Source organism: Varanus komodoensis, unplaced genomic scaffold (genome assembly GCF_004798865.1).
Source record: "Varanus komodoensis strain SLA01 unplaced genomic scaffold, ASM479886v1 scaffold6_2, whole genome shotgun sequence".
In the NCBI taxonomy this organism is placed as follows: Eukaryota; Metazoa; Chordata; class Lepidosauria; order Squamata; family Varanidae; genus Varanus; species Varanus komodoensis.
Window position 1 is genome coordinate 18,509,932 of NW_025336346.1, and position 15,338 is coordinate 18,525,269.

Sequence of the window (15,338 nt, forward strand, 5' to 3'; positions counted from 1 at the left end):
TTGTGCAAAATACAGGTCTCGGTCTCTCACAGTCCAAAGTACCCACTGTAGATAAAGGGGGAAGCAAAGCCTAGAAAGCTGACCTATATGCCATCAAAGTAAGGCTTACATAAGCTTTACCCCTCTCATTTCTGGCTTTGCTGAGTGATGCGTGCTTTGGAAGAGACCCAAATGGCTGAATAAAAGCCAGTTTTACATTAAATGAACACACACTGTTTGTCCCAAGTTATTTATTCTTTAATACTTATAAATTTGACACTTTGGTGATAACAATTAGGATGCATTCTGAGATGGAGAATAGCATTCACCTTCAACAGGTCTTATTGACAGTAGTTCTTGAGTTGCTTATTTCCGCAGCTTTCTTAGAGGAAAACATTAGTTAGTAGATTCAGAAAGCTTGCACAAAATTATTACACAAAGGCAGTTCTAAAACCTCGAAACAGCAAAGGTTAACAACATATACCATGAAATTATGTACATCCCTGAGGATGTTCTGACACTGAAGCCAGCTATAAATGGTACTCAAGATACAAAACTCATTTACAAAATAATCCCTGCCTAACAAATAGTGTATTTGGATTATTAAACATAAAAGAATTTAAATGCCTAATTTAGTTTCAGCATGCATGGTGTTTGCATTCTGAGTTCCTATCAAGTTACAGTACTGAAATTTCATATTGGTCTGAATCCCTGACTAACAGAACAGATGAGAAAATTCAAATATATAAACAAAAGTATTTGCATTCACTGTGAAACAAATAACAAATTCCAACAGGTGCCATCGACCAGCAGCACAGTATATAGAAACAGCAAAACCAGAGAGATGAAAAGAGAGTGTCAGCAGGCCAAGTTGAGACCAACCAGAATGGTCTTCAGTCCACAAAATTGCCTTACTAGCTATTTTGAGGTTCCGCCTTTAAACAACTCTTCAAATGTGTCTCAAGACTGAATCATTTTCTTCTGTGCATCAAAGACGTATCTTTTAAAGAGAAGAGTGATATGAACAGGCTGGGCTGAGTCAACCTTGTTGCTTTCATCCCCCTTTCCTGCCTTGGGCTTCTTCTTGGAGATGGCAGTCAGAAGTGCCTTTGTTTCTGGCCTCACCCCATCTGAAAAGAATAAAGATATGTATTAAAAAGGAAAAACCTTTGGGCAAACATTTCAAAATTATTAGGCTAAATCTCTAATGTGAGCTCATCCCCACAGGATTCCAAAGTAAGAACAGGAGTCCAGGAAATCCAGGAAAATTGGCAGTTCTACCACTTTGTTTCAGGCATTAATTGACTACTGGGATAAATAAGAAGGTCTCTTGAAAACAGACTGGCTACTTCACACACAGAGAAATGCATTATACTTCTAGTTTCTTCTGGAGCTTTATTATTTGAAAACCACCTCTCAAAAACAGCATGTGCAGCAGCAAATTTCATCAGCCCTTAAAGGTGGCCTAAAATTATTTTGGACAGAACAAGATAGATCAGAGCACTGTGCCTGCTTTGTCAAAAACATTTCCCCTCAAAGATCTCAAGGAGGACCTCTGGAACAAGGGATCTAGCTTAGAAAACATGCTAGTTTTCTCATGGGTACAGGGGTATCTATTTATTTTGGGCAGAGCTCTCCATCATCTGAGCCTCCACCTGCAGCCTGAAGTAGCAAGTCCAGACAAAGATGTACCTGGACCCCAGACCTCCTAATGCCTGGAACACAAACGATTATGGTTTTTAGTACATATGACAAAAGTTGGATAAAAGTTAATAGAATGACAATTGCTACATGTTCCAGAGTTTGTTTTGAAACACAGCATTAGTCAACGTTATACTTGTTATTTTATACTTCTTTTTAAGTGGTGACAGTTAGGTGAATGAATTTTCCAAGTTCAAATGCTTTGCTAGCAAGTTAACATTCAAGTAACAGGTTTAAGATATGCCGTTTCTTCTTAATCTTCTGAGACTTGTCATACTGGAGGCTTTAAAGAGATACCTGGATAGTCCGGTCCAAATCTAAGCAAGAAAGCAAGTGCTGCACAGGGGCTGCCACTGAAGCCTTTTATTTCTTCACATGGATAAGAGATCTTCTTAAAAGCATATTCAGTGCCACCTAGCTGAATATTCTGAAAATGTAGTCCTTGGGCAGTGAGCCAATTTCTGTTCAGGTATTTCTAACCTGTGGTGTCACATAACCTTATCTCAAACACTTAATCAGCTTCTCTCCCCTCATGCTGAAATGCAGAGACTGATTCTCATATCGTGGTCCGACAAAAAGATTGAGATGCTTATGATTTACTGGAGACAGGACGTCTGCAAACACAGGTGATCTGTTCCACTGCAGACAAACTAAATGACCATTCACAGCTGATTGCGGCAATTCAGCACCGGAAATATTTGTTTCTTTAGCTTTGTCGGGCAGATACATCCACCATGTGGAAGGCATAGCATTCTGCAAAGGCCTAAATGAAGGCAAAGGCAGACATCCACTAACGTTTCTCTCCAATACTCATCTCCCCCGTTCAGATATGATTCTTGGATCATGTGCCCATCCTCACACCTGTTGGTGCTCACTTATTAATCCTGAAGTAACTGTTATATGGAGGAAGATAGTACTGGAAAAAAATTAAAGGCTGCTCCCCACACTGTGTGCTTTAGGTGTACACCTGCAACGTTGCCCAGAGCTCCTTTGAGTAAAAGCTTAAATAAGTCAAATACCAACAACTCAAATCTAAATGCTCAATCAACACTTAGGATACAGCAGCTCCCCTTTGAGTAGCTACTCAGAGGTGAGCCCAGGTTAGTTTGCATACTTCTCACGTAATTTTGTAACAAGTTCTGGTTCTTCACAGGTTACACTGTCAACAGGGAATTTAATTTGCGAAAAGCCATCCACAGGAAACAGGCAAAGCAAACCTGGGGTTGCAGTCATAACTTTCCATCTCCACTACCACTTTCTGGAAATACCTTGTCCAGGAGGTTGTAGACACCAGGCTGCATTTGCAGTTAAGCTGAGTTAGCCTACCCTTCTAGGCTAACTCAGCTTATGTAAAGGAGATACTGCAAGACCCACCTGGGGGGATGCATGACCAAGTCCTCCCAGGCAATTGATTGGTCAGTTTGAATCTCCTTCCCTGGAAATTGCCCAGTGCTTTGGGTATGGCTGGCTGGCGAGAAATGAAGACAAGACCAAACCAGGTTCCGGGCCAGGTAGAGCTCATGCATTTTCTCACTTCCAAGCTGCATTTGTGAGTTACTATTCCAAGAGTGGCTTCAGAGCAGGATACGGAGTTGAGACCACTTTGGTTGCTCTAATGAATTATCTATGACTCGAACTGACAGGAGGAGTGTGCCCTTGTTGGATCTTTCTGCAGCCTTCCCTTCTGGACTGCCTGAAAAAGTTGGGAACTGGGGACACTACCTTACAGTGGTTCTTTTCCTACCTCTTGGGTCATCTCCAGGTGGTGATGCTTGGAGACAATCACTCCTCCAAGGAGCTGCATCTCCAATACTGTCGAACATCTACATGAAGTCACTGGGAGAAAGCATCTGGAGGAGTGGCGCTGGGTGTTATGTGGCACTAGGTGTTATTAGCATGCTAATGAAAGCCAGATCTATTTTTCCTTACCACCTTCTAGAGACAGAATTTCTCCTCTGAATGACTGCCTAAAGCTGGTAATGGGCTGGATGAGGGGGGAAAATTCAAGTCGAATCCAGACAAAAAGTCAGGTGGCTTACCTGTAACTGTCATTCTTTGAGTGGTCACCTGTACATGCACACATTTTATTTATTTAGTTAGTTTGTATAAAGGCCGCCCGTTAGCATCATGCTCTCTAGGTGGCCATTATAACAAAAATGCCAGCAACAACATATTAATAAGATATGAGTTCTGCACCTGCAACAGGGCCTGTTGTTGGGAAGATTTCCTAGCGAAACTCATTCTGGTGGAAGCCCCTTCCTTCCCACTATCCAGTATATCTGGGATGGGTTCCTGCCCACTTCCTCAGTTCCTCTGAGACTGCCATCGTGGCCTCAGAACCAAGGGGAAGCCAGTGAATTGCCAACTTCGAACCCAAGGATTGCAGGGCCAAGGAATTGCACAATTTTGAAGCTGATGTAGGGTTAGTGAGTGGGTTGTGGGAATACACAGGGGACCACTCAAAGAATGATGCCTAATGGCAAGCAACCTTTCTTCTTTGTGGTATCTGTGTATCACACATATGGGTGACTACTGAGCTTACCTTCAAACTGGAGGTGGGAAGCTGTTGTCTATGGAGGACAGTATATAGGACGACCCTGTCAAAGGAGCAGTCTTGTCTGGTGCAGACATCAAGTTGATAATGCTGGACCAATGCTGACAGCGTGATGGTCTTGATGACATAATGTGTGAGCTGCTGAGGGCTGTTAGGTTCTCCTCTGAACTTCTTGCCATAGCAAACAGAAAGTCTCTGGGAAGGACTAAAGGATCCAGTTTGAGACTGGTAGAATGCGAGTGCCCTGCATGAATGAACGTGTGTAGGGTAGATGCCATCAGGTTCAATGGCACAGCAAAGAAGACTAGCAGAAGATCCTCGTTAAGCTGGAATGGCGAGGACACCTTTAGAAGGAACAAGGGGTCTGGATGCAGGACTGCCTTGTCCCTGTGGAAAGTTAAGATATGGTTGGTTGACACAGAGTGCACAGAATTCGCTGGCTCTTCTGGCCAATCTGATGGCCACAAGACAGTCTACCTTCCATGTGCGGTTTTGAAGGGTCTCTCCATCAGGGCTTGTGGAACAACCAAAAGGCTCCAGCTCAGGCCCAGATTTGTGGAGCAATTTTTGCAGCCCTTTAAGGAACCAACAAGTCAGGAGATGCAAAAAGACCAGGATAACCTGGGAACAGTGGATGGAATGAGATCACCACCAGGTAGACCTCAATGGAAGACAGTTTCAGACCCTTGCTGTAAGGAGTAGGCAGAAAATCAAGGATGTGTTGAATGGATGACTGGTGAGGTTCAAAGGATTCTTGTTGGGCGCAGATAAAGAGACATGATGTAGCATCACATCCAGCTGTTGTCCCTCCCTGTCTACAGGCACTGTGTGCGCTCTCTGTAATCATCCTTGTGATGACTCCACAGTCACCAAATCGGGCCTGGAATGTTGAAGCAAGAAAAGGATCAACCTCTCCTAGATGTAGTATATCCCCTTGAGTTGTTTAGATGTTGGTGCTGCTGTCACCAGGAGTGTTGGGAAGAAGGGGGTTGACACTAGCTCCACATCCTCTGTCTGGATAGTGTTGAAGAGGAGATCTGCACTCTTCTCAATAAGTTGTTGAGTCTTGATCTCAAGTGAGGTTGCCATTTGGAGGGTATGCTTGGAGAAGCATCCCAAGTCCTCAGAGGGGGATTCCGGTTCCTGTGGGATGATGACCATGTCTGAGAACAAGGTGAGCAGGTTGTTGAACTGGACTGAAGCCAAGTTGGAGATGCAGTCCTCCAGGACTTAGTAGGGCAAGTTGAGCCACAGTTGTGACATGGGGGCAGGGCAGACATGGCAGTGATGGAGGACTAGGGGTTGTTGCTGTTGTCCTGCTTTGTGCTCCTCTCCATGGTATCCCAGAATGTTTTCGTACTGATGTTTTGGAGTGACCAGTCAGTCAGTCTCTTCTAAATCTGCTCTTCTCCCAAGCTGGTCGATATCATCCTGGAGTCAACCAGTAGGATCCTTGATCCCAGAGAGGGGCGACTGAAAGCCACAGGCAATAGTCTGTTGTTGTATGGGATGGCAACAGTGAGAGCTTCAATATATTGAGGTGAGATGGTAGCAGAGGGATGAGGTGAGGCCATCACTAGTCCCTGCTACAGCAAGGTGAAGAAAGATCACTGTGGAGAAGTCTTGGAGGAAGGTCAAGTCAGTGAACATGGCAGTGAGTCCCATATCTCTGCCTATGAGATTGATGTTGCTGAACTTGGTTCCATTAGCAGCATAGACCCAGTCAGGGTCCTCTCTGCTCATGGTGGAGTTGCCCTCAGTGTTGATGGGGAGGGGTGTGCCCAAGGCTTCTTCTTATATTTGGCCTTCTCCAACTCTGCCATCTTCTTAGCCTTCTTGGCCCATCAGCCAAGTGCCCTTGAGTAGACGGGGCAAAGAGCACGGCTGGAGGAGTCCTTGCAGCTGCAGACAGTGGGCATGGCCATCCGAAGCACAGGGCATGGGCGAGTGGTCTTGTGCCACTGGCAGTGGCCTGGAGCATACGGTTCCATAATTCAGCCTGCAGTCTGCCTGTTCTATTCTTCCAGGCCTGTTAAGTGAAGGCCTGGCAGCATGGACAGGCCTCCATGAAGTGCTCCTCTCCCAAAGCTGTATACTGTGAAGTACAGAGGGATACTTACTTTTTCCAGTGTTTGTATGCTGCTTTCACAGTTGCTCAAAGTAGTTGAGAAAGATAAAAAGTAGTTGAAAAAAATATTTTTAAAAATAAAGACTATCCAGTCATCAAGCTAAACCTCCACAGGAGGCTTTGCACTGAAAGCCAACTTTGAAAATGTGTTACAGTCCTTGCTGAAAGAAAGCAGAGAGGAGCCAAACTAGAATGCTTCCAGGTTCCAGAGGCTTGGAGCAGCAACTGTGAAAGCACCACTCCAGCCTACTGCGGTTTATACTTGTCACAAAGACAGCGCAGACAACAAAGTTAGGTGACTGGAACTCAAGGGGCGACTGGGCTCACATGAGGAGAGGCAGCCCTAAAGGTAGGAGGATGCCAGGCTGCATAAGGCTTTAAACTCAAAACCACGTCCTGTCAACGGATGGAAGAACGGAATACAAGGAGCACAGAAAATGGGTGGCAAATTAGGTATCACAGCGAAGCAACGCATGCCACACTAGATGCTGGGAGAGACAAAGGGGAGCCACACAGGCAAAAGCGCACTTGATCTGCAAGCTCCTATGCCTATTCAGCTGGGAAATTATCCCCAAGATGTTTTTGTACAGGTGAGGTAGAAGAAATATGGTAGCTAGCTAGTGCAAAGTGAAATTACAGGCTGCCAGCCAAAAGCAGGTCAGGTATTCCTGCTAGGTATCTAAATTACTTAATCAGATCCCACGGCCCTTATTCTGCAAATAGATTAAGCGGCTGCTGGCATCACACCCTGACAAATGGCATGCGGTGTTTCTTTCCCCACTCTGGTGCCAGGAGGTCTATGGGCTGAAGAGGCTCTGTGACACCAGGCAACACAAAGAGGGGAAGCACTAGCAGACAGGCGGACGATCTCGGTTTCATCTGCCTCAGTGGATTTCTCACATTACACACAGGCATACTTCACATTTTACAAGACCAAGGAAATGAAGGAAAATATATCTTTCACTGAATAAGACATCAGTCCCTTAATAGCTGAAATGACGGATATTTTTAGATGGCGTTCTAGTTTAACTTACTTACATTAAGGGTCTAATCTCTTCTGAACAATGACTATGTAAGCTTGAATACATAGTGAGAAATCTGTTCCATTAATTAAGTGCTGCCTGTACTACTCGGATTTGTAGCAAATGTTAATAGATTTCTTTTCCTCTATTGGACAATTACCTTATTTTGCCAACTTGTTAATGGATTAAATTGAAAAGATCTATGTGTTTAAAAAGCAGTCACAGAGAGAGAGAGAGAGAGGGGGGGGGGGGGGGGAATCTACCCTCAAAGTTCTAACATGCAACTGGCTTAGCATTACTCAGGAATACCTGCTCATAGTAATATCTTCTGAGGCATAGTACTTAGCAAGAAACCTAGGAAATTCTTTCCCGCCCATCAGCCACTTTTTCATCCAAACACATGTGGTCATTGCCACAGTTCTGGCATGCATCATTTTACAGCAGCCTAACCTGTACATAGATAGAAGTGTAAGCACCAGTGGCCATCGCCCCTAACACATCGTCACACTTGGGGAGATGCTTGTGCCTCACTACTCTCCCTGGAGTTGTTGATGTATGCCCGTGGCATCAACATGCCACCATAACGTATCATGGTTCTAAGCTGGAAGGTGTTCAGAGCAAACATATTTTCTAGATTACTCTCTTGTGGCAATCTGTACACCTACAGGAGCAGGTCTGATGCTTCCTGCAACTTGTGATTCTTCAACCACCCCACAACATTCCTTCTGCATCCTGCCATGTTAAAGAAAAAGAGCTAAACATTGCCCCTTCCTTTTGTGGTAAATACCATTTGTGCTCTGAACAGCTGAAGGTGGCAGGAAGGAGCCAACCTTGGATCCTAATTAGTACATATTTCACAGCCCATTAAGGTGTCAGCTTTGCATACTTAAATGGGAAAAACAAGCCCCATAGGAAAATTAATTCTAAGCAACCCAGGGGCTTAATGTAGGGAAAAGTTTCAGCAACCCTGTTAAACTTGTACAAAATTTTCCTAACTAACATCTAGCTTTGGTTACTTTAACTCTTTTCTGAAAACAAATTGTAGCCCAGATATTTATAATTGCAATGCAAATTTTCATCTCTAGCTTGAGTGTGTGGCTGAATATAAACATATGCAATCAGAGTAATTTGGTATTCAAATTACACAAAACAAAACATAGGCTTTTATTTCTTCAGGGAACAAACTGCAAGAAATGACAGGGTTTCGTTTAATAATTCTTCTTCTCTCCTGCCTTTTAATTCATATCTCCCTAATCAAGACTCGCCAGATGAACCAAATGCTGCTAAAATGGGGCCTTTAACTCTTGATGCTTCTCTGGGTGGGAAAGTTTTTTCCCTCATATTCAACATCTGTAAGGGATAATGCACTTACTGGGCAGAAGGGTACCCCTTTAGAGAAGAAAGTTCTTCCATTATAAGTCTCAATTCTACTAATACAGGTAACACGTGTGGTGCTAATAACCTGAAACTTGGCTTCCATAGTTTAGCCGATGAGGACTGCCATTGTGCAAAATGTCATAGCAAGCTGATAAATACTGCCAAGGGTACAAGTTAAAAAGTGCTGGAAATGGACACATTTCTAGTTTTTACTCCTAACTGCAGCTGGGAATATATTTTTTTATCATTTTGGTGAAAGCTACTGGTATACTTTAGGCTTCTTGAAGCCTTTTGTTGGTTTGGAGAAGGTCTGAGCAATTATTCAACGTTTTAAAAGATTTTTCGGCCCCATGAAAGCCTATAGCAGCAACTGCTGGAGAAGTTATGTCAAGGATGCTTTCGCTCTGAAGCTAGAATGCTGCCAGTACTGCCAAGCTTTCCAGAGAAGGGCTATGACAGACGGTTTTTATGCTCAGTGCCTGATCCAGTGAGATCTCACCAGGTGAAATGACACATTACCACATAGATTGGAACCTTAGCTAGGCTGGGGGAGAATTTAATACCTTGCTCTTCCTTCCACTGTGATCCCAGTTTGAATCAGGACCCACCTACCTAAAACTGATAACCCCAAAAAAGTCGTAAGTCAATGACGAGCATGTAGGACAGGGTTAAAGCACCCGACCCACCAATCCTAGGGTTCTAAACCAGATGTGGAGCCATGAGCTTACTTTTGAGTAAACAAACCTAGCTCAATCTTTGAAACAACGTGCACTCTGACCTTCCAAGAATTTGAATGGGTTGGATATAAGATGCACAGGTGTGGTGTGGGGAATTGAAGGACCAGGGTCTCATACCACCTTTCTGAAACTAGGGCTCTGATCCTTGCTCTTCTTTTGGGTGTGGTGGGAAAAGGCTTATGCATGGCTTATGTCTCATACTGAGGGTTCTGTATTCACAAGTGTCAAGTATTTACACATGCGTAAACTTTCTGTACATGCCTATTAACATTAGTTAGCTATTTATAATCCCATTCACCATGGAAATTACCATACATGAAAGCAGATTCAAGTATACTGGGGAGAGGGTAGTTAGAAATGCCCTTTTCAAAAACCAGAAAAATTCTATGATCTAAAAACCTGCTGGCTTAAAAGCAGAATTAAAGATATCTCATGTTGGCTGAAGTCTCACAGTGGCAGGGACTTGGGAGCTAAAGCTCATGCCTAAACAGAACTGCCCCATGATCAATAATGATATTGTGCAATGTTGTGCGTGCTTACAACTTACCCTCCATGCATTCACACCTTCCTTAGTCAGCAAAGTGGCTTCAGGTGCTCTGGTCCTCTACTGTCTTATGAAACATCTAGCATGCTAAAAGAAGGCTCCTTCTCTCTGTTTAGCCCATCCTGATGGATACAGTCAGCAAATAGTCACGGTTAACTCCCAGGAGGATTCCTCTAGCAAGACAGTAAGGCTCAGATGCTTCATAAGGCAAGACTGGAGCATGACAAGAAGAAGCATCTTTGTTGGTCCCAGACTCTCTCCCCTCTGCCTCTGGATGTGGGTCTAAACAATCAGGGAAAATTGTGGGTGCATGGTAAGTTTTCATCCTGAGATCTTATCTTTCACCAATTTCCATTGCTTGGCTCTTTAAAGAAAGACTCACTCCTCATCCTCTTTTTAAAAGAATGAAGAAACAAATAAAATGCATAAGTAATGGGAAAAATAATGGGAAATGACCTCTATTACTTGGAGAAGTAAGACAATCCACTACCTCTCCAGTGCCTACTTAGGTTGAGAAGGGGCTAACAGCCAAGCCACTAACTAATAAGAATATTGTGAACAGGTGCCATAATATATGTTAGGACTGAGCTTGCCAACAGAGCTGAGGAGGAGGGGCAGATACATTTATACAGCTGAGCTCCAAACCCACAAAGAGAAGTCTGTGCACTGACCATATTAAGTGTCAGAGAATGAAAAGTGCCAGTTTTTAATGTGATGACAGTTGCACTCAAACACAGATCTGATACTACCCATATCAAAAGCCCCTTTTATGCTGAACTATCCCAAGAAAATGCATAGGGTAGAAAACTCCATAAACACGGTGCACTGCAAATTATTAACAGCATACAGTCTCTACTGATGCCAGTATCTGCAACATGAACAGATATGAGGTGCATACCTGGCAGGCAAAGGTCTTTGCAGGGAACTGAGACAAAATCATCAACATAAAAGATGGCGTAAATCTAATATTTTAAAAACCCCACAATTTCCTGTGAAAGTACGAGTCTTGGGCTTGCATACTCTCCCATCTTCCCTTTCGTTTGACAAAGGAAGAGACTGGAAATAGCCACTGATTTTAAACTAATCACAGCTCCTGCAACACCTGAACTCAACAAACAGCAATTTTAAAAAATTACGTACAATGAGAACAAGCCAGGATCAAACTGTGGCTTTAGATCCTGGCTTGTTCTCCATGATCTCAGTTTAACCAACCACACTTCTCTGAGTTTGAATATCATGATTTAATGATGTGGATGTGGGGGTGGGGACATGCAGCTTGTTCTCAGGGTGAGAAACCATGGCTTCCTGTTATGTCTGAACTGAAAGCTGATATGTGTACTGCTCACATATGCACGCCACTATAACTAGTTCATGTATATTCCATTGCATTGTTTTCAAGGGCCGCTTCCCACACAGCTACAGCAGTGATACCAGCAGCTCTGTTTATGGGCTTGCAGAATATACTTGACATGAAGCCCTGTGCCCATGCCCTTCCCACAGGGGCTCATAAGTTTCTCTTAGTCCCTGCACAGGCCCTACAGTCTACGACTTGGGTCTTCATTGCCTACCACGGCAGGCTGCTGAACAGAAAAATCCGTCTTTACAGCACCAGCTTAGCCCACTTTGCATTAGGATTAATTGTCACTGCAATGTGGCCATGGCTTGCTCTAGTTTAGACTTGCTCACCTCTGTCACAAAACTCTAACATCTATTCTTGATTTGCTGCCAGTACCTGCCCATGCATTATCCAACTCCTTTCTGGAACTCAGAGTTGTGTTCCTATTCTTATTGAAGGTTCATGAGGAATGTTGCCATCCCCCACTATTGTAAGTGGGATGCCCAATTAACTTCTTTTGTACACTTGGGCTGGAAGAACTCTGCCAACAGCAGCGCTGTGCTTCCCATCTGCATTCATATGTGACAGGAAATGGACTGAGGAGCATAAAACTCATTAATAAAACCATTTTGATACTAGAAGTAATAATTATGGAAAGAAAATGCACTGCTTTCAAATCGAAAAATGGACTTTCATGCCTCTCTCTCGCTACCTAAGGGCAGAAGAACTGAACAAATCCAAAAATGAAGTAAAGGGTTAGACAGAGTACTCATTTACAATGGATTATTCACAGTCATTTTTCACAGATACAGGATTTTCTTAAAATGAACCCTAAAATCTTAACCCTTCACCCAATCATAAACGAGCAAGTCACCTCTAGAAGTGCTGAAACCTTTAAGTGTTAGATGAGACACTTCCTTCTGCATCAGAGGAAGGGAACGAGGGAAGCTTAGTCGAAAGCTGAAAACTCCTCTTTATAAATACAGGAATACAGAAGGGGATCCTTTGGCTAGAACTCAGCTACACAAGTAAGTCAGCACTGAAGCCTGTGGTTCTCCAGATGTTGCTGGACTCTTATCAGACCCAATCAGCACAGTCAATTGTCAGGAATGATGGGTGTTGTAGTCTGATATCTGAAGGGCCACAGGTTGCCCTTCTCTGTTCAGGAACCTCAGCCAGCTTTAAAATCAACTTCTATAGCATTGTATGCAGACTTCACTTAGGTGTTGCAAATATTCTAAGGAAACAGCTGAACATGCCAATGAATATTCTATTTTGATTCAGATACTGGCTCAATTCAGAAGTCACATTTCATGATCTCCAAACCAAATTCAGTTTTTATACCTTCATCAATCAGTGAATGCGTAACGCCCTAGCATTACTATATAATATAGTACTTTTTATCTTCCCAGAAGAGTTTCTGAAGTTATTCTAAGAAAGGCATTGCTCTCTCAGTTTAGAATCAGGATTTAGTCTGAGCTTTTCCTGAGTACAGGGGAGTGATTTTTTTTCCATCTGCCTTCTTGTTAAGATTTTGAATACAGATAAAATAGGCACTACTTCTATCATTCCCAGCCTTAGAAATTCTGTATCTAAATTAAAACTACTCCTCTGTGTATACAAGCTGGGTATCTGGACCCTCTTATTCACATGAAACCTGCTTCTAATGCCTTGATATCTTTTTACCTCAGATTCAGGTCTTCTTTTCTCAAAGCACTCAAAACACTTTAGTTATAAAGGCCAACTGCAAAGAAAAAGTTGCAGCTATATTTTGATGAAAAATACTTTTGCGTGCTTAAATAAGTTTGCAACTATTCGCGGCATAGTTTTGAGCCATGTATATGGAATAGTTGTTAAACTAACATGACAGTTGAGAGAGAATTTTCTGGTGACTGTGTCAGAAAGAAATAGGAAAGAGAGAAAAGTCTTCGAAACAGGCACTATCAAACCATTCTGTGACTGGAGACTATCATTTCCCTCCAGGATTCTTCCAAGTGCTGTCCTGTTTCTGATGAGCTTCAAATAATGAACCATCCTTCTGAAATCAATAAGAAGGGGGACAGTGCCTCCTGTCTTCATTCTCAAGAAAAATATGGGAGGGGGTAAAGGTAACCAACCACTAGGAGACTCGGGAATACCACCACACCAGCAATATGTTTCCTACAAGCTTTACTTCCTTTCACAGTCTCTTGAAATGCTACCAAATAGTGCATACTTTGTGTCCTGCTCATAAAGTGGAGGAATTGACGGAACCACATTTCATCCAGTTCTAACTAACATGTGGTAATATGAAAAAAGCTGCCTTGAGCCCTTTGTAGGAAAAAGGCAGGATATAAATCGATAACTAACTAACTAAATAAATAAAGGTGCTGAGTGCAGATGGTCACTTCAGATGTTTCCTAAAAGTTACACCACATGATTAGGAAGGAGGTGCATTTATCACATGATTAGAATGAAGAGTTGAGGACGAAAATCTTATGTTGGCTTAACTGAGGAGGAGGGATGTGGGTGTTCAGTCATTTGAAAATTCTCCTTCTTGGCAAGTGCATGGCAGAAAAGCATGGACTCTGGGTGGCAATTTGTCTTTGCAGTTCTGTATGTTGTTGGTGTTGAAAGTGAGAAGCAAGAGGGCAAGTTAAAATGCTTTTTAAAATTCAGCAAAAATGAAAATGGAAATATGAATACAGCTCTCAAGGGACACATGGTTCTGGAGAAGAAACTAAGAATTCTTTGCCTTGGTTTTTACTACAGAAGCCACATGAACGAACCTCACCACTTCAGTTTTGTCCTGTCTCAAAGTTAGGTCTGATGCATAAAACTCATGAAGTGCTTTGAGAATTTTTTTGGGGGGCGGGCATGTGGAACAATAATCTGAATGAGACAGTAATTCAGGGATTTGTAAACCTCACCTATGCTTTGAAGCAGTCATCTCTGGGCTCAGAAAGCTCTTCTCTGAGTCTGCTGCCACTGGGTGTTGCGGACATAATGAAATAAATGACCAAATCATGGAAGCAAAACTTGGAAATCACCTGGGCTGGTTGATTTCCAACTGAATGGTATAAAGCAGTTTCGGCTTTGTAGTTCCAAAGCTTCTTTGCTTGTACAATTTTATCACTGAACTAAGTTTTCTCTCACCACCACTCAATGATGCAGGTCTTGCTATGATTCCTAAGCATGACAAGGATCACACCTATGGTGCTAATAGTTGTACTATTTTGTTCATCAACGTCAACATTAAACTACTAATGGCAATCTTAACTGACCAATTGCAACAAGCTATTCCAACATTTGCCCAAACAGATTGAGTGTGATTTCTCAAAAACAGACAACACAAGTAATCTCAGAGAGGGGTTTTTTTTAATTGTTCTCAACAAGAACAGGTGCAGCTGGCATTGCTCACTAGATACAGAGAAAGCTTTTGAAAAATTTATTGGGAATGTATTTTAGCTACACAGAGACATTCTGACTTTCCAACAGAAAGTCGAGAACTGGGGTTAGGACTTTTGTCCAATTTCATTTTACCTGGGTGCAGTACCAGAGAAGGATATTCACTTTCCCACTGATTTAAGAACAAACAAACAACAATTCTTCCCTGAGCCTAGTTCAGGAGAACTTCACTGGTATCTCTAATACTAGGGAAAGAGGAAAGATGATGGCAGTCAGGGAATGAAAGTATCATATTCCCTGCTTATATAATCCTAGATTTGTGGTATATTATCACACCTATGACTTTCCTCAGTGCATTTCACTAGGGAGCAAAGTAAACTGTTAGTCTGGACTGGCTTCCAGGATGCAAATTGTGTCATAGAAGTTATTACCTCAATAGCGTTACTTGAGTAGAAATTATTCTGACTATTAGGGAAAGAGTTATTTTTCTTGATGAGAAAGACAGAGGCTGTCTCCGAGCAGAGGAACAGCTAAGGTAAGCTCTGGCCAAAGCTGCCTTTGGAAAATCCTCGC

At 42.7% G+C, this 15,338-nt stretch overlaps 1 protein-coding gene across 1 annotated transcript in view; it reads right to left on the reverse strand.

Annotated features, from left to right (window-relative positions):
- Positions 1–222: 222 nt before the first annotated feature.
- The window catches only part of EEFSEC (eukaryotic elongation factor, selenocysteine-tRNA specific), a 191,172-nt gene continuing 176,056 nt past the window's right edge, over positions 223–15,338 (reverse strand). Inside the window, exon 7 of the mRNA XM_044451182.1 lies at positions 223–1,109. Within this exon, the coding sequence (XP_044307117.1) occupies positions 940–1,109 (170 nt within the window). The 3' untranslated portion in view covers positions 223–939. The remainder of the gene's footprint in view (positions 1,110–15,338) is intronic.